This window comes from Poromitra crassiceps (assembly GCF_964638095.1).
Source record: "Poromitra crassiceps genome assembly, chromosome: 15".
Taxonomy (NCBI): domain Eukaryota; kingdom Metazoa; phylum Chordata; class Actinopteri; order Beryciformes; family Melamphaidae; genus Poromitra; species Poromitra crassiceps.
Genome location: NC_139634.1, coordinates 20,999,517 through 21,027,029, shown reverse-complemented (window position 1 = coordinate 21,027,029; position 27,513 = coordinate 20,999,517). Strand labels below are relative to the sequence as shown.

The 27,513-nt window shown below is 44.0% G+C and overlaps 1 protein-coding gene across 1 annotated transcript in view; it reads left to right on the top strand.

The window, feature by feature from the left end:
• Positions 1 to 27,513, top strand: part of aff2 (AF4/FMR2 family, member 2) — a gene marked incomplete at both ends in the record, with an annotated part of 184,678 nt that overhangs the window by 82,003 nt on the left and 75,162 nt on the right. Inside the window, 4 exons of the mRNA XM_083651808.1 lie at positions 12,777 to 12,821; positions 22,288 to 22,374; positions 25,254 to 25,290; positions 26,611 to 26,671. Of these exons, the coding sequence (XP_083507934.1) occupies positions 12,777 to 12,821; positions 22,288 to 22,374; positions 25,254 to 25,290; positions 26,611 to 26,671 (230 nt within the window). The remainder of the gene's footprint in view (positions 1 to 12,776; positions 12,822 to 22,287; positions 22,375 to 25,253; positions 25,291 to 26,610; positions 26,672 to 27,513) is intronic.

Genomic DNA, 27,513 nt, shown 5'->3' with positions numbered 1-27,513 from the left:
TACCGATCAAAAACGTGGACAGCCCGGGTTGAGTCGGGGTTGAGTCGTGCTGCTTTTGGTCCCTGCTCTGTCGAGGTTCCAGCGCTGTGAACCCGGGTTCATACGGTGACGTGAAAACACTGCAGACGACTGATTGGTCAGGCAGAATCGTGTTTAATCTACTGACTGAAGCTGCATACCAGTTTAGTGGGGCTTACCTTCTTCTGTTATGTTATTTCCATCAGTCTTTTGTGTTGCTGCCTTCGGCTTTGGTGAAATAAAAGCGATCTCCTTACTCAGCTTAACATGACGGTGGTTTTCAATTGTTTTGAGAGAAAAAAAAATCCGCTCCTCAGGAAGCCCTTTGTAGCTGTGTGCAGCGTCGGCTCCGCTAGGCCGCAGGCGGGGCTTTGGTGAAGCCGCGGTCTTGCCTGGTGAGAGGCCGCCGGGTAGAGGCTTCACTCTGTAGCGCAACCCCCGTCCCTCGCGCAGCGCATGCATGTGAGTTTGACTAACAACAAAGTGATATCCATTCTCCTGGCCGATTGTCACATTTGCCCATGTACACTGTAGGTCATTTAGAGGCGCCAGTATTTCATAAACAGTTTAAAAGTTCTGTGTATGGATTTAATTTTAACGTTATATGTTATAGCGTACTTCGGTTATGGGCGGAGGGCAGATATGCGGTCGCTATGATGACCAGGTGTGGGCGGGGGTGGGCGGGGGCAGATGACCAGCGGTGGAAGCAAAACGTCCATCGGGTTGAAACAAGTAGAGCCGAGTGGTGACGAGCTGTGCAGGGCTGTAAAATGTGGTGGAAATGAGCCATTAGTTCCAACATGTATTTTTCTGAAAGGTTTAATATCTATATATTGGTTGGTAAGTAAATAGACAGATTTTCACAGCATGATGTTGTAAAGTAATATGGATTTTTTATTTTTAAAGGATAGGCTGATACGCAATGTAACTAACGATAATGCTTTTACGGGCTAGGTCATCGATATTTTATTTCAATTTACTCAGTTAGTCCATCACAAAATGGATACATGGTATTTGGGGTATCAATGTATCAATTGTGTAGAACACTTGCTAATTTCAAAGGCTTTGGCCCCTTTAGATGGATGGCTCTGGGTCATGCTAATACAGATTGAAGCGTTTAGCTTGGCTAGCTGGCTACAGGATGTGATTCATCAGAAAACAAGGCTAATGTTTTCAGCTAACCCACTCCTGGTGCAATTATATGGTCCACTGGCATTGATCATAGCTGCTCTTCTTAAATCTCTCCTCCCTTTAATGGCTAAGTCAGTGTTAAATGTTTGATAAATGACTTTAGAGACCGGTCTACCATGGATTTATTCCATTTCTATAAAAACCCTTATTTGAGTGCGTGCGTGCACACAGTGTTAGAGCGAGAGAGGAGGAAAGTGAGACAAAGTGAGAGGAAGTGAGGTGTGTGTGTGTGTGTGTGTGTGTGTGTGTGTGTGTGTGTGTGTGTGTGTGTGTGTGTGTGTGTGTGTGTGTGTGTGTGTGTGTGAATAATACCCTGCTTAGAGAATAGGCTTAAGAGCAGCTCTGTGTAGCTTTAACTTAAAATTCAAAGTGGGGACTGAGTGCAATCTGAATCTGCTCACAACATCCCCTCCATACACACACGCACGCACGCACGCACGCACGCACGCACGCACACACACACACACACACACACACACACACACACACACACACACACACACACACACACAGACAGACAGACATGCACATGCCAGTGGAAGGCCAATTAGTGCAGGGTGAAAACAACAGGCTTTTTTGAAGCAATGTTTCAATGACGACATTTAATTAGATGGTAAATCAACTCCTTATCTGCCTTTCCACAGATTGGTGTGAGAGGAACAGAGGGGGAGAGAGAGAGGGGGAGAGGGAGAGGGAGAGAGAGAGGGGGAGAGAGGAAGAGAGAGGGGGAGGGAGAGAGAGAGGGGGAGAGAGGAAGAGAGACGGGGAGGGAGATAGGGGGAAGGGAGAGAGAGGGCAAGAGAGGAAGAGAGAGAGAGAGAGATGGGGAGAAAAAAGTGGGAAGAGAGGAACAGAGGGAGAGAGAGAGCAACTATGAGAGTGTAAGAGAGGGAGAAACAGAGGGAAACTGAAAGACAGCTTGCTGTCTCCAATGTGTTATGCTGCCTTCAAATGGAACTTGTGAGCTTGTGGTTATGACGTGGTTATGACGTGGTTGTGGTTATGACGTGGTTATGACGTGGTTGTGGTTATGACGTGGTTATGACGTGGTTGTGGTTATGACGTGGTTATGACGTGGTTGTGGTTATGACGTGGTTATGATGGGGTTGTGGTTATGACGTGGTTATGACGTGGTTGTGGTTATGACGTGGTTATGACGTGGTTGTGGTTATGACGTGGTTATGACGTGGTTGTGGTTATGACGTGGTTATGACGTGGTTGTGGTTATGACGTGGTTAGGACGTGGTTATGACGTGGTTGTGGTTATGACGTGGTTGTGGTTATGACGTGGTTATGACGTGGTTGTGGTTATGACGTGGTTATGACGTAGTTGTGGTTATTACGTGGTTATGATGGGGTTGGCATGCTAGATGCATTATTTCGGCAAAGGAGAAGTGCTCACTAACATGGATTTCAACAAATTTGTGAACAAAATTTGAGAGAAATACGCCTTTAGTCTTTGGTCTTTTGTTTCAACTCATGAAAAACTGGAGCAAAAACAAAAGTGTTTATATTTGTATACATTTATAGAGTTATAGCAGAGTGGTGCCACTTCACTCATCATTCATGAATCATGATGGAGCAGACCAGCCAGCCAATCACAAGTCCCATCAAATTGTCAATCATCATAAAGCAATGCACGGCGTTCAAACAGCAACGTATCCAAATGACACCGCTGGTAAGAGAGAGATGAAAGAAAGAAGAGGATGTGCAAGGAGGAATACAATGTATGGAAAAAGTGATGGGCTTCTAAAAAGCACGAGACAGCTCTGTGTAGAGCAGTGTAGTATAGAGACATGAGACAGCTCTGTGTAGAGCAGTGTAGTATAGAGACATGAGACAGCTCTGTGTAGAGCAGTGTAGTATAGAGACATGAGACAGCTCTGTGTAGAGCAGTGTAGTATAGAGACATGAGACAGCTCTGTGTAGAGCAGTGTAGTATAGAGACATGAGACAGCTCTGTGTAGAGCAGTGTAGTATAGAGTCATGAGACAGCTCTGTGTAGAGCAGTGTAGTATAGAGACATGAGACAGCTCTGTGTAGAGCAGTGTAGTATAGACATGAGACAGCTCTGTGTAGAGCAGTGTAGTATAGAGACATGAGACAGCTCTGTGTAGAGCAGTGTAGTATAGACATGAGACAGCTCTGTGTAGAGCAGTGTAGTATAGACATGAGACAGCTCTGTGTAGAGCAGTGTAGTATAGAGTCATGAGACAGCTCTGTGTAGAGCAGTGTAGTATAGAGACATGAGACAGCTCTGTGTAGAGCAGTGTAGTATAGAGACATGAGACAGCTCTGTGTAGAGCAGTGTAGTATAGAGACATGAGACAGCTCTGTGTAGAGCAGTGTAGTATAGAGACATGAGACAGCTCTGTGTAGAGCAGTGTAGTATAGAGACATGAGACAGCTCTGTGTAGAGCAGTGTAGTATAGAGACATGAGACAGCTCTGTGTAGAGCAGTGTAGTATAGAGACATGAGACAGCTCTGTGTAGAGCAGTGCAGTATAGAGACATGAGACAGCTCTGTGTAGAGCAGTGCAGTATAGAGTCATGAGACAGCTCTGTGTAGAGCAGTGTAGTATAGAGACATGAGACAGCTCTGTGTAGAGCAGTGTAGTATAGAGACATGAGACAGCTCTGTGTAGAGCAGTGTAGTATAGAGACATGAGACAGCTCTGTGTAGAGCAGTGTAGTATAGAGACATGAGACAGCTCTGTGTAGAGCAGTGTAGTATAGAGACATGAGACAGCTCTGTGTAGAGCAGTGTAGTATAGAGACATGAGACAGCTCTGTGTAGAGCAGTGTAGTATAGAGTCATGAGACAGCTCTGTGCAGAGCAGTGTAGTATAGAGACATGAGACAGCTCTGTGTAGAGCAGTGTAGTATAGAGACATGAGACAGCTCTGTGTAGAGCAGTGTAGTATAGAGACATGAGACAGCTCTGTGTAGAGCAGTGCAGTATAGAGTCAGAGATGGTCAGAACAAGCTATCAGCAAAAGGGCAACAATGCGAAAGATAAGATATGACGTAAGAGGATGCAGCTCTCCCTAAGGGTGATGATGGCAGTCGGTCGGTCGCTCCAGCTCTGTAAATAGCTGAAATATGTATGATTTGTCGTGATCCAGACCCGGTCAAAAAGAAAAAACACACAAGCACGGACACAGAGACAAAACCCAGTTTGAGGGTTTTTACTGAGAGTTAGAGTCAAGGTACCGGGGCAATGTGGCCAGATTGTGTAGAGAGGACAGAGAGTAGAGAGCTGGGTCTGTGGTTCTGGCTTGGCTGTAGAGGGGCAGAAAGGGTGGGGCCCGGCAGAGGCCGCATGTTCAGACTTGAGGTCCCAGGTTGGAGGCTGAAGTCCAGCTGGCGAGCTGGAGGCGGCTGGGCAGATCCAGGGAGCAGCCGCTGGTGAGTCTGTGAGAGGAGGAGTAGAGCACCTATCAGTCTTAGCAAGCAGAGCGACAGAATGTTCTCCCACTAGCAGTTTAATGATCTGACACTCAATTCACCTTTGATAGACAGCCACGCCTCCAGCTCCACCACACCCAATCAGCCCTGGAAATAGACACAGGTTTGAGAGCGGGGGGGGGGGGGGGGGGTTGGTAGAACACAGCACAGCAGCTCCAGCAGATCATGACATGATGAAAGGAGCAGAGGAAACCTAATAGATGGGGATCAATCTTGACGATTTTCCAAACATTGTTGGACTTCAGTGTTCAATCGGAGCGGCTGGATGTTTGAGGTTTTTCATTTGACATTGGCATTTTTCGTGATAGCAAAGCAACAGTTTTTCATGGAGAGGAAAGATATGGGATTTGATTTAGCGGAAGGAGCAGTGGAGCTCATTTTCCCCATAGAGAAATGGCTGTGGGACCATGATGTTCATATTTAGGCATGTTAGCATCAGATATGAAATCTATACCAAAGTTGTGCAACAGCTTTGCGAGTCGTCATCTTTGAATTGTAAGTGTATTCATTCCATGCTGGCAGAGAAGAGAGGAGGACTGTCTTCTGTTTTCATTTCAGTTTAATTCAATATTTTACATTCTGACTTACTGTATTTATTTGAAGATTGAAATCAATGGAAATTTGTAAAGAAGCAGCCTGAGGCGCTGGAGCTGCTGATTATTATGTGGGCAGGCAGACATACACACATATCCACATACTGTACACAACATACTGGCGAGTTACGCACAGATACACACACTGCGCTGTCTTTCACACACTCCGACTGTTGAACTGACTCACACATGTGTGCAGCTCTCTCTAAGGGGCATATGCTTGTGATCTATCTAGCATGCTGCTAATCCCAGTGATGGCGGTCGGTCACTCCAGCTCTGTAAACAGCTGAAATATGGATGATAAAAGGAGCAGATGAAACAGAATAGACGAGAAGCCTGTGGACAAAAAAATCCTTGAAGATTTTCCAAAGCCTGTTGGACTTCCGTCTCAACTTTATAGCTTCAATCGCGACTGGATATATATATATATTTTTTGCATTTTTTCTTGCATTTTTCGTGATAGCAAAGCAACAGTTTTTCTCTGGCCTCTGTCTGAAGTGCGTTGCATTGCGTAAATTATCCAACAAAGTAATCCTTTTCCTCATCTTCCGAAGAACTGGTTCTACACTAAAATAGTGTACATAGCTGATGTGTAATAGGAATAGTCAATAGTTATCAGAGGACAGCGCAGAGTTTCTATTCATTATAAGTTCTAGATTTGATGCTGTTATGAGTTTGTGTTTGTGTATCTTTGCCTTTCTTTGATTTGTTTTATACAGTATCAAGCACCTTTTGTATCTTTCTCTTTTACCATGCTAATCTCTAGCATGCTAAAAGCATGTTACGGTCGAGTGAGTACATTATTTTCTATTTGCTGCTTGTGTGCCTGTACTGCCTCTACTAGTGTTGTAGTACTCGAGACCGGACATTTTGATGCTCTCGGTATCGTCTCGGACTCGCCCTCCCTTGATCTTGGTCTTGACTCGGTCTCAGACAAGCCGGATTCGGGATTTTATTTCAAGACCAGTCGAGACCATAACTGCAGTGACATCATTACCTGCCTGTTTGTTGTCTGATTGATTTTATTTTATTTACTGTGATTGGGGGTAAGAATCCCCCCTTCAACTGCAACCAATAACCCACTCAGTCTTGTTCTTGTTCTCGGTCTTGCCCCCCCCCCCCCCCTCTGTCTTGTTCTCGGTCTCGCCCCCTGCCCCCCCCCCCCCCCCCCCCCTCTCTCAGTCTTGGTCTTGACTCTGTCTCAGTTAGGTCGTCGTCTGTAAGTGATGGGAACATGTTCCCGGTATTGGTGGCTCTGTGGCTCAATGGTACAGTCTCTCTGCCTACCTATCAACAGTGATTAGCCTCTGATGCAAGTCAACATTTACAGCTTAATCATTCACATTTAATAACTACAGTCATGTACAGTACATAATACTAATCCTGGATTCCACTAGTGTCAATCTGAATTGTAAACAGTAGAAATATGTGGCTTTCTGTTTGAATTGCATATATTACAGTAGTAGCTAGATTCTCACCATTCCATATTCATTTTTAAAGGATTTGACTATTTCACAAGAAACTCAATAACTTCAACACTTTTTTCTTTTTAGAAAACTCAAAAGTCAGGTGCCTCATCTACTTTATAGTAGCAGATATTCTGCCACTCCAGGGAATTGTGTGTGTGTGTGTGTGTGTGTGTGTGTGTGTGTGTGTGTGTGTGTATGTGTGTGCGTGCATGCGTGTGTGTGTGTTTGTGTGTGAGAATGTGATTGTGTGGCTATTCGCACTTGTGTGTTCCTGTGTGTCTATACTTGTACCTGTCTGTTACTGAGTGCGTCTATGTGTGTGTGTGTGCGTGTGCGTGCGTGCGTGCCTGTGTGTGCGTGCGTGCGTGCCTGTGTGTGTGTGTGTGTGTGTGTGTGTATGCATGCGTGTGTGTGTGTGTGTGTGTGTGTGTGTGTGTGTGTGTGTGTGTGTGTGTGTGTGTGTGTGTGTGTGTGTGTGTGTGCGTGTGCGTGCATGCATGCGTGTGTGTGCGTGTGTGTGTGTATGCTCGGAGCAGCTGTTTGTGAAGATTTCTGCCTCAGTAATTGCCTCGGCTATATCCCCCCACCCAAATCTCTCTCTCCCTCTCTCTCATTTTTCTTATTTCTTATTTCTCCTTTCTCTGGCACCACTTTCTCTCTTGCTCTGTCTTGTCTTATTTCTCTTTCTTTATGCCCGCATCTTAGAGAAACACACACATGCACGCACGCGCACACACACACACACACACACACACACACACACACACACACACACACACACACACACAGACACAAACACACACACATACACGCACGCACACGCACACACACACACACACACACACACACACACACACAGGTGCAAGCAAAACAATAATGAGGGTTTCCAACTTCCAATCCATTTAGGTGAGCCCTCGTTAATGTTTTGGTTGCACCCGTGTTACGTCCTGCCTTTTAGACACAAAGTTGGTGAATTGGGTGGGAGGTGAAAAGGGCTAATGACGGGCAGTGATGCAGGTGGAGCTGGATGTACACAGGGATGCTGCAGAGATACTGTACAGAAATACACTCACTCAGCCTGAAATGATGTGAGCGACTGTTTCATTTGTCTTCCTTGGCTGTTAGCGGTTTTACGTTGACATGTAGAAATCTTATTTAAATGTTATTCGTTTCATCCATCAAAGGCAGTAGCTTGATAGCGTGATAGTGACTTAAGTGTTTTTTACACAACATTTCTTAAAGGTTTGGCATGTCAGCATCTTTTTTAACGGTGCTACATGTAACATTTTGCAACATTAATGTATAATTTTCCAAATCAATTCTGATACCTTGGTTTAATAATTACTGTAAAAATGTTGAGCATGGTGGAGATGATTGGTAGTGTCTATCTTAGTTTTGTTAGTGCTAGTGTTTATCGCCCGCAGCTCGGCTGCTGTGTGGCCTCGCCTGCTCTATTGGCATGTGCAGCGCACAATTGCCCACCGTCGCATCACTGATGACATCACAATTGCTTGAGTGACCATCACTGATCACATCATGGAGTGCTTGAGTGACGTCACTCAGCGCACAATTGCTCAACTTCTGCCTCGCCTGCAGCTCGGTTGCTGCGTGGCCTTGCCTGCACTATAGACCTTATTCACAGCGCGGCCATCTTGGATTACGTCATTGCACAGGGTGGCAACGCGTCTGAGCCTGCGTTACAACCCATGTAAACAATGGAGCGGTGGTCCCAAAACCTGAGTTCTGTTCCACCAATTTCTTTTGACCAAATTGATAAATGGGCAGATGACAACGTCAACATCCCCAAAAGGATTCAAAAGAAGGGCTACAGTAACTGGATTGAAGGGTACATCCACGATATTCAAGGTAAATTAGGGTGCAACGTTACTGTGTACAAAGATCTGCTATCTGTGCAGTGCTTAACTCCGCCGTCATATTAACTTCACTTATCGTGATTTTTGCATGTTAATCATGAATCAATCTAACACGAATAATTTGTAATCTGACAGCTTTAGTAGCGCTAACATTGCTGACATCGTCAGTTAGCTGTAAGTAGATATTGGCCACTTGACGTTTCCATGCTAACATTGTTTTATTAAATGGATGAATGAGCATTATTCTATCATTAGTAGGCTACTTTTCAGATAGGTTTAACGTTGAAGGATACGTTCATATCAAATTACATAGCCTGGAAGCTTGCTTCCAGGCTATGTAATTGATATGAACGTATCCTTCAACGTTAAACCTATCTGAAAAGTAGCCTACTAATGATAGAATAATGCTCATTCATCCATTTAATAAAACAATGTTAGCATGGAAACGTCATAGCACCTACAAGTGGCCAATATCTACTTACAGCTAACTGACGATGTCAGCAATGTTAGCGCTACTAAAGTTGTCAGATTACAAATGAATCGTGTTAGATTGATTCATGATTAACATGCAAAAATCACGATAAGTGAAGTTAATATGACGGCGGAGCAAGCACTGCACAGATAGCAAGTCTTTGTACACAGTAACGTTGCACCCTAATTTACCTTGAATATCGTGGATGTACCCTTCAATCCAGTTACTGTAGCCCTTCTTTTGAATCCTTTTGGGGATGTTGACGTTGTCATCTGCCCATTTATCAATTTGGTCAAAAGAAATTGGTGGAACAGAACTCAGGTTTTGGGACCACCGCTCCATTGTTTACATGGGTTGTAACGCAGGCTCAGACGCGTTGCCACCCTGTGCGATGACGTAATCCAAGATGGCCGCGCTGTGAATAAGGTCTATTGGCATGCGCAGCACACAATTGCACAACTTCGCATCACCGATGATGATGATCACTCACTGATGACATCACTGATGATGTCACTTGCTTATATAAGATTTTGGCCACTGATGATGTCACAATGCCTATGACATCATCAGTGATGATGATGATGATGATGTTCTGACTCTTTTTACGTCACCCCCCACACCCCACACACACACACACATGTGCGCGTGCACAGGCCGAGTCAATTTTATTGTTTTGGTTTATTATTGGTCATTGGTTGAAGGCCGAAGATGATCTCATCGTCGTCCCCGTGGTTACTTAACACATTGACTGCCAGCCGTTTTTTTCTTGCTGTAGATAGCTTCTGCCAGGGGGGTTTTTGAGGATTCTAGGCTCATTTTACAAGAGCCGAGGTTTCTCTTCTGTTACGACTTCGTGAACACCAATCATCTAAAAATAACTAATAGAATGTGTGCTTTCTCTGTCTAAAAGAGTTAGTTTGTAGAGTTAGTAGTTATGTAAGCATTAGCAATTGAATACAGCATGGTTTCAGCATCAGAAAAAATATTTAGAGATAAACGGCTTTTTGTGAAACAGTCACTTTAACCATTCATTTTTGGCATCAGTAAGACCTACACAATAGTTTTGAACAGTAATTTCCTCCATAACAGCAGTAAACTTCCCTCTGCTCAACTCCTCCCTCCTGTGGGCGTTATTTTTGGGTGCAGCGCCCTGTCACAAGCACTTTCCTACCTTTGCAAATGCACTTTCTCATACTCTCGACCTCTCAAATAAATTTCTGAATAGAAATTAAATTACTCTAAATTATAGCGAAAAAGAAACAAAAAAGAATGGGTTGAAAATCCCATTCTAAAAGCCTTTTAGAATGGGATTTGTTTCCAATTTGGTGTCGGACTAGGGGGCAGTCCCCGCTTGTCACCATTGCTTTGCTGCTGCTGTGCGGGTGTGTGCCTGTCTGTGCAGCCGCTCTTTGAGGAAGTCTGGTTGGACTCGCTCGCGTCTTGGAGTTTTGGTTGAGGGCTTTGATGAAGCTTTTGCGATTCTGGTCATATTATGCTGCGTGTTTCAAAGTGTGTCCCACCCGCAATCCACTATGCAAATCTGCAATCCCGCACCGCCAGCAATCAGGGCGAAAATGAAAGCGCCTTCGCCAATCCACCTTCATGAGAATGGCTTCAGTCACACTGCTTTTTGCTTGCCTTCCTCCTTCCTTGTCGCCACTTAGTGGGTCGGTGGAATGGGTTGTACACGTTGTACACGTCCAATACCTATATAAGAGATGTAAAAGGCTTAGATGCACAACCTACCGTCAAAAAAAAAAAATCGATTTTTTTGACGAGTACACTCGTCGCTGGCAGTTAACAGCTGGATTGTGTTTGACGAGTACACTCGTCGCTGGCAATTAAGGTGTTAACTATTCCTCTGTCCATGTTGATTCTATCACTCCGACAGGGTGTGTGTGTGTGTGTGTGTGTGTGTGTGTGTGAGAGAGAGAGAGAGAGAGAGAGAGAGACTGGGGGGCTGTAATATGTCAGACATGAGTGCCATTGTAATATGCAATAGTTTATTGATCACAGAGCATCTGTGTGTGTGTGTGTGTGTGTGTGTGTGTGTGTGTCTGTCTGTCTCTCTGTCTGTATGTGTGTCTGTCTGTCTGTCTGTCTGTCTGTCTGTCTGTCTGTCTGTCTGTCTGTGTGTGTGTCCATCTGTCTGTCTGTCTGTCTGTCTCTCTGTCTGTCTGTCTGTGTGTCTGTCTGTCTGTGTGTCTGTCTGTCTGTCTGCCTGTCTATCTATCTGTCTGTGTGTCCGTGTGAGTGTTTGTTTGTCTGTCTGTCTGTCTGTCTGTCTGTCTGTCTACATCCCTCTATTGTTTTGTCCCTCTTTTTCTCCCTCTCTTCTTCCAGCTCTCCCTGGCTCTCTTGCTCTTCCTTAACCACGGAAAATGTCAGAAAAAGGGATTACATGTGTTTCCACTCCACCCTCCTCCCCCATCTGAATGGGATGATTTATTGGCCTGGCACAGCCTTCTTTCTGTCTGCCTTTCTCAATTGATAGTCACCTGGTGTAATGTCATTTCAACCCTCAGTCTAGACCAATCACAGTACAGCAGAGCGAGGCTTTATTCACATGGGTGTATACATTAATAGGGGTTAAGAGCGTCCAGCCTGTGAACTGGTAAGTTCAATCAAAACAGTTAACACTCAAACAGCCTTTCTACCTCAGCCACTCCCATCAGCTGTGGAGCTGACACCGCCTTGTGGTTTTCTATAGACCGTATATGAATATGGACATAGCCATATAGACGTGACGTTACCTATTGATTTGTGGACTCCTATTTTGAAGCCTCGAGTTTGGCATTGTGACTGTCGCCATCTTGTTTATTTGGAGCCAGAAGCAGCTAGCGTGAGACCAGGGGTTTCACACAGAGCTGCAGCGGCGCCTGCTATAGGTCCATGATCGGCGAGCCGCACAATCACTGGACAGGCGACCTGTCAATCATGCCCTAAAGTATAGTCTGCTTTATCTTCTATTTTACTATAAATGGGACCATAATTGGCAAAATGAACATCATGCTATAGCAAAGAAGACTTCAAACTAGCGATTGAGATCAAATCCATTAGTAAAGTGTTTGAGGTCATAAATCAAGTGAGAAGTACGGTCAGTTTCCTATTGACGTCCATACAATCGGACTTCCTTTCGGAGCCAGTGGAGGCACCCCCTGCTGGCCATTTGATAGAATGCAGGTTTAAGGCATTTCCGCTTTAGCTTCATTTTTCAGAACCAGAGGTTGCCCCTTTAGTGGAGCAGTTTAAATGCACTTTAAATTGTTATTTTTTATTATTATTTTTTTCAAAGGGCCTCACCTCAAGATATCTGAATGAGAATTGGTTCTATGAGAATGGGTTCTATGGGTAGGGCTAGGGCGACACACCTTGAGTTGCATGCACTTTCTCTCAGAAAGGTGTCTTTTAAGCTTTCTTTTCCAATCAACTCCAAATCGAACTAATATTTTTTTAGTAAAAAACTTCTGTTTTTATTATTTTGAAAATGTATTTTATATTTAGAATGTAAATTGTCTATAAAATATAATAAATTTGTATGTAGCCTAATGTAATTTCACTTAACATCAATATCTATTTTTGGCCCACGGCCCTCCATCCAGATACATTTTTGGCCCTTCATAGGAAAGAATTTGGGGACCTCTGTTCTAGATGTTTCAGACTCTCTCTCTCTCTCTCTTGTTTTCTCCAGGTCAGCCTGCCAAATGACTCCAGCTGTGTGGAAGAGATTTTGCGGGTAAGTTGGGTATGCACGCACACACACACACACACACACACACACACACACACACACACACACACACACACACACACACACACACACACACACACACACACACACACACACACACACACTAATTGCACATATTATCAGCTGTTTTCTGTTTGCTGACAAAGGCCTTACTCTCTCTCTTAAGGTTCTGATAGGAGAGAGAGACAGAGAAGGAGACAGACAGAGAAGGAGAGAGAGAGAGTAGGAGATAGAGACCGAGAAGGAGAGAGAGACAGAGGGAATAAAAGGCAGAGAGACAGATCTGTTGGCTTGGCCACTGATTATATAAGTTTTTCTTTTTTTCTACAAGATGACATCATGCATCAGTCGTTTCCACAGTTTTCTCCTCTCCACTCCCTCCTTCCTTTCTTCCTTCTCTCCTTGTTTTGTCTCCTACTCCTCCTCTCCTCTTCCCTCCTCCTTTGTCCTCAAAATGACATGATGTAACATATAAACTCATCGAGCACTTGATAGGATCAGCATAATACTGGGTAGAGATCTCAGCTTTCAGCTCAATGTCAACCAGCTAGCCAAGTGGGTGGGGGGGGGGGGGGGGGGGGGGGTATATGTGTATGTTTTGTGATGTGTCTGTTGCACTATGTCTAAGGAAATTTAAAAAATATATATTAATCTCAAAAAGCAGGCTTGACCTAAATTATTTTATAATTGTAAAATAGGCCTAGAGAAATAATTACAGTTTCAATTGGGGTGTTTTGAGAGGGGGGACGCCAGTCGGTCTTGCGTGGGACCCTTACGTCACCTCACAACTTGGTTTTCACTTTGACAAAACATGTCAAAGAGGCCGTCTGAGAGCGCCAAGTCAACAAATAATAATAAAATAAAACTACCCAATGCTTACCCCTAAATTTGGGGACAAATAAAATGGAATTTGGGGGGAAGGGGTGGACGGACGGATTTCATCGGGCCCTACAACTGCCAAAAACTGCAGTTCCATGGCCACTTGAGGCTGGTTGCAAAAGCAAGTAATTCCCCATATATAGACCCCCATTGTCCCCATGTTAAAATGTCCAACTTTACAACAGAAATAATCATGTTTACAGCCTGTTACAAAAATCCATGTGGGTCTCTATAGCTAATTTCACCGTTTATAACTGTGGGGAGTGAATCTCTATATAACAACCGTTTACAGTCTATGGTTGCAAAAAAAAGTGTGTAAGAAGTCAATGGGAAAATAATCCTACAGTACTCTCACTTTATTTATGACTTCAGTAAAGACTTTCCTAATTAATTCATGGTCTCAACCGCTTTCAAGTCTTCTTCAATACAGCATGATGTTCATTTTGTAAAACTAGCAACTAGAAAGACATTTCTAGGGTGGAGACTCTGGAGCGTGCCCGTGACATCACAGTTGGGCAATTGTGCACCATCAGCCCTTCAATCACAGTTGCTCGAGTGAGATCACTGATGACATCACAACTGCCCAAGTAACATCACAACATGACATTTGTCACAAACCAATGGGTGACGTCACGGTGGAGGTTATCTGAGTTACTGAAGCCGTTCTGTCAGCTCCAACCTGTCTGTCCATTCCCTGCTGCCGTCGCCCCTCTCATCAACGAGGCAATGTTTTCTGTTTTTCGTACCATTCTGTGTCAACTCTAGAGACTGACTGCTATGTGTGAAAATCCAAGGAGATCAGCAGTTTCAGAAATACTCGAAGCAGCCCGTCTGGCACCAACAGCCAGAGTCACTGATATCACACCAACAGCCAGAGTCTCTGAGATCACATTTGTTTCCCCATTCTGATGAATGGGGAAACATTCAGCTTCAGCTGATGAAACAGCTGAAGCTGCTCACCTGTATCTGCATGATCATATGCATTGCACTGCTGCCACATGATTGGCTTAATGCATACAGTAATTGCAGGAGTAAGCAGGTGTACAGGTGTTCCTAATAAAGTGCTGGGTGAATGTATATTTCCACTATTTCCCCTCCTCTCCCCTTCATCTGCTGTCGTTTTGCTTTGTGGCTGTTTTCGCAGAGTGACATCAAAACAGAACTGTTTTCCCACTAATCTTCTTGCCAGTCAGAAGATTTGCAGTCGGCCATAAAGACAAGGTCCTTCTCTGACTGCTTTATGTCAAGTGATATGACTGGCTCTCTCTGTCTCTCTCTCCCTTCATCCGTCTCTATCCTCGTTCGCTCTCACTCACAAATCAATATGGTGGCCAACTGGCTGTGTGACAGATAGTGTGCTGTGAGCTGCATGAAAAGCTTTTGTCAATAATATTGGTGCCCCTATTGAATTCAGTCTGGGGTTTTTAGCCGTGTCAAGTGGAAAGATCAGGGAGTTCAGAATGTGAGGCGAGGCGGATCGGAGCTGAAGCCCGAAGCTTCGTTTTCCCTGTTCTGTGACAAGTCAATTGTCACAAACATGGCTGCTTTGGAGAGTTTTACTGTTCCAGTGACACCGTGAAGCTGCCCACACTCTGCCTTTTTCTAGGCTTCACTGACTTTTTGGCAGTTTGGGAGAAGAGAGTGGCACCATCAGGTCACGCCCAGGGGTGCCCTTTACACACCCTGAAGGTTTCAGCCCGAGCGCACGTAAAATGGCATAGCTGTGGCTGAACACAGAACTTGAAACAAACACCAATTGATTCATTCGCCATTGTACTTATATACAGTATGTGCTTTAAAAAGAGCCAAAGAGGTCAAGTCCCTCATCTTCAACTAAGTTTGCGTGTTCAACATTTTGCGTGTTTACTGTATGTGTTTAGGTGTGGACAGTGCAAGGATAGATAACAACTATATCAGTTACGTGTGTGTGTGTGTGTGTGTGTGTGTGTGTGTGTGTGTGTGTGTGTGTGTGTGTGCGTGCGTGCACGCGTGTGCGTTTGTGTGTGTGTGTGTGTTTGCGTGCGTGCATGTGAGTGATGGGTGAGTGAGAGAGCGAGACACATCAAGTGGCTGTAGTAACAACCTTTTAACACAAATCTAGTCAACACATTTACACACACACACACACACACATACAGACCATCAGGAGCGCCGTCTGTCAAAACACAGGAGCTCTTCTGAGAGGTAGACGATGATGTCACAAGAGTTGCCTAGCAACGCGGGGTATGTCGTCAGGGCAAGTAAATTATGACTGCTGAGAGGGGAAACACGCACACACACTCACACGCACGCACGCATGCACACACACACACGCACACACACACACACACACACACACACACACACTCACACGCACGCATGCACACACACACAGATTCAACTCATACTTGGGAATCTTGAATCATGTCTGGTGCTCCACACACACACACACACACACACACACACACACACACATGTGGAGGAATGAGTCATCTGATGAATATGACTCATCCACTCCAGAGGTGGTGAAGAGATGCATCATGGGTAATTGTGATGCCAGTGGCCTTTTCAACTCATAACCTTCTGACCTCATGTAAGACTTAACTTAACTGTGTGTGTGTGTGTGTGTGTGTGTGTGTGTGTGTGTGTGTGTGTGTGTGTGTGTGTGTGTGTGTGGCATTAAGACAAATTCCTTGTATGTAATCTTGCATTATTGTGGCAATAAAAGTGATTCTGCTTCTGATTCTGACAACTAGACAAATTATTATTGTTGGACCAGTGATGTCATTCATGCACAAATGACACCACTGGTGCACACCTTAATTCAAATCAGCTCTCAATAACTGTCAAACTAAATGAATGACTTCAAAACCGTTCACAGTTTTCTGAAATACTACTGATGTTGTAATGGTACAAAGCCCGTTAAAAATCAGCGGAGGCTTCCTTTAAAGCTAGAGTGTGCAACTTTTACATAAGTGAACATCTGTTACATTCAAGCCAATGCAAACGTGTTCCCACAATGCTGATTAAGCCTCTCGCCACCAGATAAGAGGAATGTACTTCTCCCCACCTTTCAAGTCCGCTACACTAGCTCTCGTGTTCTGGCCATGAGCTTTCGAAAATACTTAGTAAAGTAATTTGGACAATGGTCATGCAATATTTTATAGACCGTGATGAGTTGCAACTGTAGAACTCTACTTTCAACGAGGAGCCAATTCAACTCTTTAAAATGGATTGGACTAATAGGCGTTCTTTGATTGAGGTGAAGAATAACCCTCATTAGTTTGTTTTGGGCTTTTTATGCCTCCGCCGGCGAAGCCAGGCCGAAGGCATTATGGATCCGGGTTGTCCGTCCGTCCGTACGTACGTACGTACGGCCGTCCGTACGGATGTTTGTTAACGCCATATCTGAGGAACGCCTTGACGGAATTTCATCAGATTCGCCTTAAACATTCACTTAGGCTCAAGGATGATCTGATTAGATTTTGGTGGTCAAAGGTCAAAGGTCAAGGTCACTGTGACCTCTCGAACGCCATTTTCAAGCTTGTTAACGCGATATCTGAGGAACGCCTGGACGGAATTTCATCAGATTCGCCTTAAACATTCACTTAGGCTCAAGGATGATCTGATTAGATTTTGGTGGTCAAAGGTCAAAGGTCAAGGTCACTGTGACCTCTCGAACGCCATTTTCAAGCTTGTTAACGCGATATCTGAGGAACGCCTGGACGGAATTTCATCACATTCACCTTAAACATTCAATTAGGCTCAAGGATGATCGGATTAGATTTTGGTGGTCAAAGGTCAAAGGTCAAGGTCACTGTGACCTCTCAAATGCCATTTTCAAGCTCGGTAACGCCATATCTCAGTAACACCTTGACTAAATTTCTTCACATTTGGCTCAAATATCCAATTCTGCAAAGAAACGCCTTGATGCAATTTCTTCCAATTTGGCTCCAACATCCACTTGGACTCAAGAATGAACTAATGGCGGAGGCATAAGTCCGCGTTGCGGTCGTTCTAGTTGAAGCCTGTCCTTTGACCTTTAGTTAAACCACTGTACCAGGATATACAGGTGTAGTCATTATGACATTGAATTAAAGACGTAGCTCAAAAGCCTCATGGGGCCCTATCTTGGTACAGGCGATATCACCTATTTGCACTTGCGCACATGCCAGGGAAGATAGCAGTTCACCTTGCACTAGTGTCCAGGTGTTATGCCGAGTTTTGCACCCCCTGCCCAGCAGCAGCTAAACGCATCCCCACCTCACAGGAGTATATTGTAATAATTTATACAGAAATGTAACTGTTTAAAAGTGAAAATTGTCTGGGTAGTCGTGACCTCCCTGTTTTCTAAGTTAAAACAGCCCCGAAATATGGTGGGGAATAAGGAAATAAACACTCCCCATACAGTTGTTATGAAAGGTGAACTTAGCTCTGTAAACATGCTTAATCACCGTTACAAAGTGGGGCATTTTAACATGAGGTGAACGGGAACGACTCCCTTTTGGGTCCAGCCTCAATTGGCCATTCGAGGAACTACATCTTTCAGGATCACTTCCGCAGCTTCCTCTGTAAAACCATGAACTAGCCCACTGGCCGCGGCGTGGCACGGGCAGCTCACGGCCTGCACTGATAGTTTCCGCGTCTGGTCTATTTTTGATGCGAGCCGCGAGCGATTGTGTGCAGCCAGGCAGGAAGTCGGTACAAGTTGTGACCGGCGTGGAGCAAAACAGAGTGCTTCTGGTGATTCGGCCAGGCTCCTGCTCGAGAGGAATTCACGCAGGCACCATTCTCAGATCCAGTGTGTTTGTGCCGTTACTTTGCTTTGGCAGCAGAATTATCATTGAAAGATTTAAATGAATGCACATCATCCAAGACTTTTTCAACCGGTGCTGGTATCAGCAACTACACCTCCTGAGTCCCCCGGGGTTCCTGCGAGGACATCACATTTTTCCGTTTCTACACTATAATACTTATTTCTGATGAACTCAGACCTCTTGTCCTCACTTGGGGACACCTAAACTACAATTTTTTCGTAGTAGAAGAAGAAAAATCGACTTCCTGTCAATACAAGATGGCTAGCAAATCAACCAAATCCTTCTACCAGCACTCCCGAGACAAACGTGGCCAAGGTAATAAACCTGATCAAATTGTATGGATGAAACTTGTTGATTTATGCTTAGGACCCTTTGAAGTTTGTAAAGACATGCAGGTTTGAAAAAAGAATTGCATTAGTAACAAAGTACAGTGTTGATAAAGTTGAAGCACTTGTGTGAGGACAGTGGGTTAATCTTTCCTAAGTTGCAGCACTTGTTCGAGGACAGTGGGTTAATCTTTCCGTTTTCTGAGGTGAAGATGTAAGTGAGAAAACATTATTTTGGGAGATAAGGGAAGACACTATAATAGTTTACAAGAGTCTAAATAGTTATTGGGTGTAGTATAAAATATAAATATAAACAATAAATATCAAGTATAAATATAAATAATAAATAGTATAAATCATACATATGTTTCCAGGGCATGTTGATCTGACAGCAGGTGAAAAATTGCTGTATCGGATAACAGGCAACCTCTCTGAGCTGGAGGATGTTTTTCTGCAGACATTTTATTTTTGCACAGCCATGATAGGCATTCAATTAACACGTTAAGTGCCATAGCCGAGGTATCTCGTCTTACATAATCCAACGCTTGAGTGCCAGAGCCGAGATATCTCGTCTTACATAAACATTTTTTTTTTTTGACGGTGGGACATCAATCAACAACTTTTACATCTTCGAGATCACTATTGGAGCAAGAGAATGTGTATAATCTATTTTACCGACCCACTAAGTGTTGACAGTGCTCCCCCAGACGAGCGAAATCAAAGAAAAAACTGCCGCGGGAGCAAGCCATTCAAGGAAATGGCGAGGCGATTTTACATTAATCCATTCCAGACTTGTCTTGCCCGAGAGCGGCCGCGCAGGCAGCCGCACACAGAGAGCGGAGAGCGATTTGCAAAATAGATTATAGGTGAAACACACTTTGAAACACCTCAGAAAGGCCAGAATCAACATCTGCCCATCGCCCACGCATTCCCCGGCCCATCTTGACTCGCACAAGGAGCGTCCGCACGCAGGCAAGCAGGCAGGCAGGCACGCAGGCAGGCAGGCAGGCAGCAGCAACGCGCTTCTGACACGCCCGCTGTAGAGCCAGGAGGAAGGAGGAGAAGACACACGGAGGGAGGAGTTTGAATGAGAGGGGTGTTTCCTGTTGTTATGGAGGAAATTACTGTTCAAAACTATTGTTTAGAATGTCTGACGGTCTTACTGATGCCAAAAATGAATGGTTAAAGTGACTGTTCTGTCAAATTTCACAAAAAGCCATTTATCTCTGAATAAATTTCCAGACGCTGAAACCATGCTGTACTCAACGGCTAATATCTACATAACTACTAACTCTGCAAACTAACTCTTTTAGACAGAGAAAGCACACATTCTATTAGTTATTTTTAGATGATTGGTGTTCATGAATTCTTAACAGAAAATAATCCTCGGCTCTTGTAAAATGAGCCAGAATCCTCAAAAAAAACCCTGGCACAACTTACCTACAGGATGAAAAAATGGCTGGCACTCAATGTGTTAAAGAGAAATACTTTATTACAAGTTGGTGACTTTATTGTGTTAACGGAAAGATTGCACCAGTGACCTTATGTGAGGACATAATTTTTAACTATTTTCTACTTACTTTTTTTTATTTTTTATTTTTTATTAGTACTTAGTTTTCCGAAGTAATCCCAAATAGCAAAGAGAAATCAAAAATCCAATGCAGCTAATGGGGTCGGGACTCAGGAGGTTAACTTAGAAAAAATAGGTTACCGCACACCATAATGATCCTCCTGTGCTTTATTCCCACACCAAACAAATAACATTTCACATCACACAGGAGGCTTCGTCAGGTATATACAGTAGCAGAATTACCGTTATGTGCAGTAACTTTCCTGTGTGTGTGTGTGTGTGTGTGTGTGTGTGTGTGTGTGTGTGTGTGTGTGTGTGTGTGTGTGTGTGTGTGTGTGTGTGTGTGTGAGGGTGAAGGATAGAGAAGAAAGGCAAAAAGCCAATACTTAACAGATTATCTAACCACTGGACACACACACACACACACACACACACACACACATACACATCCTTATCTTGTTGACTAATTGAAGCTTCTACTTCTACAGAAATGGAAAGTGAGAAGACTGTGAGTGGAATAATTGCAGGAGGATGCTGGTGCCAGGCTCAGTAACACAGCACAGTGGAGTCAGGCTCAGTAACGCAGCACAGTGGAGTCAGGCTCAGAAATGCAGCACAGTGGAGTCAGGCTCAGTAACGCAGCACAGTGGAGTCAGGCTCAGTAACGCAGCACAGTGGAGTCAGGCTCAGTAACACAGCACAGTGGAGTCAGGCTCAGTAACGCAGCACAGTGGAGTCAGGCTCAGTAACGCAGCACAGTGGGGTCAGGCTCAGTAACGCAGCACAGTGGAGTCAGGCTCAGTAACGCAGCACAGTGGGGTCAGGCTCAGTAACGCAGCACAGTGGAGTCAGGCTCAGTAACGCAGCACAGTGGAGTCAGGCTCAGTAACGCAGCACAGTGGAGTCAGGCTCAGTAACGCAGCACAGTGGAGTCAGGCTCAGTAACGCAGCACAGTGGAGTCAGGCTCAGTAACGCAGCACAGTGGAGTCAGGCTCAGAAACGCAGCACAGTGGAGTCAGGCTCAGAAATGCAGCACAGTGGAGTCAGGCTCAGTAACGCAGCACAGTGGAGTCAGGCTCAGTAACGCAGCACAGTGGAGTCAGGCTCAGTAACGCAGCACAGTGGAGTCAGGCTCAGTAACGCAGCACAGTGGAGTCAGGCTCAGTAACGCAGCACAGTGGAGTCAGCCTTCATTTTGGTCAATCAACAACTTTGCGCTCCTCCATCTGAGCTCCTGGTCTCTGGCGTGGCCCCAGCTCCCCACTCATCTCCCAGGTTGTAGTAGAAGTTATAATACAGTCTGGTCCAGTGGGATGTTTCAGATTGAACGCTGACTCTGCTCCTCTGCATCAAAGATATTTCATAAGCAATCCGTTTCATATATTCTTATCACATACCCCTCTCGCTTTCATATCACACACTCCTCAGACTAGTGAATTAAATAATGCCTCCACACTTGGCTCAATTTCAGTCATTATATTTCCTCGCCAGGCACTTCCCACATTCTGAGCGAAAAGATTCTATCTTGGCACCATATTTAATTCATTGTTAGTCTCCCTCGTTAGACTCGTTAGTCTTCTACCTTGAAAGTTGAAACCAGAGACAATTGTCAGCTCTACCACCTAGCACTTTAGTTTGAACTGATGCCAACAATGCTAACAATGTGATGAGAGCGAGAAGACAAATGTATAATTCAAAGTAGCAAATTAGTTTAGTATTGCTTCTATTGTTTTTAACGGAATATGCATTGTGTGTGTGTGTGTGTGTGTGTGTGTGTGTGTGTGTGTGCGTGTGCGTGTGTGTGTGTGCACGTGCGTGCATCCGTACGTGTGTGTGTGTGTGTGTGTGCGTGCGTGTGTTCACGTGTACGCGCGCTTAGGAGATGACCCATTCCTGGCCTCCTCCTCTCACAGCCATACACACTCCAGGAAAGGCTGAGCAGAGCAAGTTCCCCATCCCAAACAAGGTCAGTATGGGTGCAGCCTCCATCCCAAACAAGCTCAGTGTGGGTGGAGCCTCCTCCCAAACAAGGTCAGTGTGGGTGGAGCCTCCTCCCAAACAAGCTCAGTGTGGGTGGAGCCTCCTCCCAAACAAGCTCAGTGTGGGTGGAGCCTCCTCCCAAACAAAGGTCAGTGTGGGTGGAGCCTCCATCCCACTAACAGAGTCAAGTAGGCCATTCTAAATTCACAGCTGGTTTGGTATAGTTTGTAATTACAACCTCAGTGGTTTGACTTGGGAAAACCAGGGGAGAAACATGGAAACCTGTGAGATTGTCTTACCAATGTGAAATACTGTTCCACATGCAACAGCTAATGTTATGTCAGTGATATTTAGCAATGTTAATCTTAGCTAGCTACTGTAGTATTATGTTACTGTAGCAACTGTATAAACATGTTAAAAGTCATGCTAAAAGTAGCATTTACATTGTATGCCGCCACGTTGGCGTGCCATCAGATAACTGCATCTCAGCAACCTATGTTGACAAATCTTGCACAAGATTCCTACTTGGAATACTTTAAGGGCCGTTCATTGCATTCTTAAGTCACCTAAAAGTCGCCTAAATGTTCAAATTTTGCCTGGCACCTCCATTAGACACAGGACAGTTTCTGAAGGTGTGCAGTACCCCAGTACCTATTCTGTAAAGAATTGTGCTGTCAAATTTATGCAATTCCCTTTTTCGGTCTATTATGTCCAGTCAGATGTTATGAAGGAAGGCTTATTCTATTCTTGAACTATTTTCATGATCCAGTGGTTAGACAAACATGTTATGGCCAATTCACATCAAGAAAACAAACTATGACGTTAGAGCTAACCACGTGTTGTAGTTTTTTCATGTCATGGAACATTTAATGGGAACTAACTATTTATCAAATCTGTCCTTTACTGTCCCTTACTACTCCTTTCCTTTACCACTCTCATTCGTATCTCTGCTGGTTTGTACTACTTCCTGTGTCAAGTGATTTTGCTAATAACGTTTGAAAATGCTTTGACATACAGACCTAGGGGCTCATCATAAAACTCATCATTAACTGCATCCTGTCACATAAAGTCGGGGCTCAAATGGGCATGGATTCATAAATTCACTGGGGCAGTGATTGCTGTGACGGAATCAGATTTACCATTGGCTTATTCTGCGCAGTGTTGCAAGTTAATTAAGTGCTGGATATTTACGCCTATGCTGGGATGACCACTTTAATAAGAGAGAGGTGGTGGCAAATGTTCATTTGTTCTTGTGGAAATAATTTCTCATGTTCCTTGACGCTCTATGACACCTTGGAATCTGTAATATCAATTGTTGGAATATGTGACAGGGATATTGGCTGATCACCGATTTATCGATATAATGTCTATATATGTCTGTAATATAATGTCTATATAATATAAGAATATTGGCCGATATATCGATATCGGAATTTTTTAACTCCCTCAGGCCATATGGCGTCTATTCCTGACATTTAAATGCTGGAAGTACGCTGGGGAGCACTGATCCAAGTGCACAATATGCAAGGAAGCAGATTGGGGGGGAAAACATTAGCTCAGCAGCGGTAGCTAGCTTGATAGCTGACAGCTAACAACAAGCTAACAACACATACTGTGATTTAGCGCAACACTCACCAGAAATATTCAATGTCCAGCCTAATCTGCTCCCACAATTGGGCGTTTCTGTCTCTGTTGTGATAGTTTCTCCATTATGATTAGTTGCATGAAACGGAGCGCCCGACACCAGCGTCTTTCTGAAAAGTTCAACATTTTCAGCTGGAAGCGCTGGGAGCCGGCACACAAAAATGCCGGAGCGCTCTGAAAATAGAGGCTGGTTGCAGCGAACTCTCTCTAGACAGCCGTAGGCGCTCTCATACGCTCTCTTCTCATTGGAAACAACTTAAAAAAGACGCTGGAGCTTAGGAAAAGAAGCCATATGGACACACGGCCTAATATCGTATCGGCCCCAAAAATCCAGTATCGGTCAGGCTCAGTATTTTGGGCAATTGGCCAATGTCATTTTTCAGTTGTTTACAGATTATGAAAGTGCAGATTGTAAGCTTTCAAATGATGTGTCACACATTGGAATCTGAGAATAGATTGTAAGATGTAATTATTTGAATGTTCGTATTCCTAACAGCGACATTCAGAGAAAATCGTCATGAAAGTTGATGAACAAGTTTGGTTTGCCCCGAACAAGCTTAGTTTGCTAAGAAATTATAAGTATTTAGAGATCCTAAAACCGTTGTTATATTGAGTGCATTCTTCAACATCTAACCTTGTGTAATATGGAGAGAAAACAATCCTTTCACCAGACTGTGTCACATATTTGTCATATTAAGACGTAAATAAAAATGTTACATTAACAGCCATTTCTGAAATAGCAGTGTTTGTCTGTCTGACTAAAACAACAGAGGAGCAGATGGCGCTTTTTGGCCGTGTGTTTGTGTGTGTGTGTGTGCGTGTGTGTGTGTGTGTGTGTGTGTGTGTCTGTGTGTGTGTGTGCGTGCATGCGTGCGTGTGTGTGTGTGTGTGTGTGTGTGTGTGTTTTTTAAGAAGCACTTTCACAATATGCAAATGAGCAAATGTGGTGCTGTCCAAAGAAAAGGGGACATAAACACAGAAGCAGTGAATTCTGCTAATCTGCGTTTATGAATTAGAAAACACTGTGATGACGAACTCAGCCCCTCATGACATCTGCTTGGGTTATTCATTCAACGCCCCTCTCTCTCTCTCTCTCTCTCTCTCTCTCTCTCTCTCTCTCTCTCTCTCTCTCTCTCTCTCTCTCTCTCTCTCTCTCTCTCTCTCTCTCTCTCTCTCTCTCTCTCTCTCTCTCTCTCTCTCTCTCTCTCTCTCTCTCTCTAGGAGTCACAGCATGTGTCCTCAGTCTACAGCACCCAGAGTAAGTTCCCCAGCATGCAACAGTCACATAGAATCTCTGTGACAATTAAGCACCAGCAGAAGAGTAATTCATCCAAAATAAATGTAATTGGATTAAAATAAGTAAAAAAAACAGACGCAGCTGGACAAATCAGCATTTAAGAGCCCGAGATGGCTTTTATGGGTTTCCATAACACAGAAAACACACACGCACGCACGCACGCACGCATGCACACACACACGTACACAAATTAAATAACATTGGAACATGGTGTCATGTTTTCCAGTGTGACAATAATAATAATACACATCTACGGCGATTAGTCTGTCTCCCTCTCAAACAATAATAAACACACACACATACACACACACACACACACATACACACACACACACACACACACCAAGACATGCAAGCATGGGCGATTAAGGCTTTGCAACCAAGGGGTGCAAGATGAGACAGCAATGCATAACCCATTAGGGGGGTACCCCCTCCCCCATCCACACACACACACACACACACACACACACACCCTGGAAGAAATTTAGGTACATTTCAAAGTCAAATGCATCAACCTGGTGCACTTTGAGAGCAAAATGAAGAGGCTAGATCTATAAAGAACTACACACATCACATTAATATACTTTACTATGCTGTTGCTTTACAATGATCAAAAAAATTATTGTCACCTTACAGTATATATTCTGCATACAGTGCTTCTCAAGCACTGGGCCAGGGCCCACTGGGCATCAGAGTGCCATCTAGTGGGCCATGGATGACCTCTCACATCAAGATATCAGAATGATAGCCTATCATTAATTTGGGAAGGTGGTCATCAGAATTATTTCAACAATCAGAAGTGGCCCTTCTTTTACCTTTTTTACAAAAGGTTAAAAAATAAGACACAGACCTTGGGGAACACCATAGAAAAATGAATGCTGTGAGAGGTCAAGGCACCTCTTTGAAAATGGCCATGCCAGTTTTTACCTTGCCAAAATGTACCCTAAAGCCCAATTTATGCTTGGTCTGGCGACAGGACTTGAGTCGACACTTTCTAATAAGTATAAATTAAGCTTAGTCTTCAGCATTATTTAGCACACTTGCCGACAAGGTAGCATAACAGGTACTAATGGATGCCTTCTTAGGTCTTCTCGTTTCATTTGATACACTCTAGCTTTAAAAATGAAAGAGCCTCTGAAAGACAATTTCAGCCGCAGATGTCCGTTTACATATAGACATTTCATCTGACTACTTAGTTGCACCCCCAGTAGAATGGCCGATGCATGCGAGAACAGTGATATTTAAATGGCTGCCCTCTCTGTCTGTGTGGTTGTGTTGCAGAGCGATGCACTGTATCAGCTAACAAGCCTGCCGCTAAGCCACCAACTGCACCACAAAAGTCGTGAGTATCTCTCTCCCTGTCTCTCTCTCGTGTCACACACACACACACACACACACACACACACACACACATACACATGTGTGCGCATAAACACAACGATTATTTGTTAGTTTCAAACTTGTTTGATTCAGGAGGAGATGCATCGCACTTGGAGCACATCAGGATTTCAAACTAGCTTCACAGCAGTGGAAAAATACTCCAATTGACTTAAGTAAAAGTCACAATATCATTATGGAAAAATGCTTAAAAAATAAATCTCCTGCACTCAAGTATTAGCAGTAAAATGTACTGAAGTCTCAACAGTAAAAGTCAACATTCTGTCAGTTACATTATTTATGCATTAACCTATATGAAGTATTTTAATGTTGTTGGTCTAAGTGCTACAGTACATGTACTGTTGGGGAGTTTAGACTCTAACAATGAAACATATTTTATCATCTAATCACATGTAAAACTTCATTCTGCAAAGTAAGTAGTGACTCCAGCCATCAGATAAGTGTAGTGGAGTAAAAAAAAAAAAAAAAAAAAAAATCCCTCTGAAATGTCATGAAGGAAAAGAAGTATAAAGTCTCACAAAATGGAACTCATATCCCATTACCTCAAAATTGTACTTGAGTCAATATACTTAGTTACTTTCTATCAATGCTTCACATTACATGACTGGCTTTCCTTGGGAAGCTAAGCAGGTCTGGCCTAGGATACTCCTTGGATGGGAGACTGGTGCTGGAAGTGGTGTTGGAGGACCAGGAGGAGGTGCTCTTCCACTCTGATCTGATGAATAATCTCCCCAATGCCCCACGGCAGAGACAGGAAAGACTCTGTCCTGTGAGTGAGCGAGCACC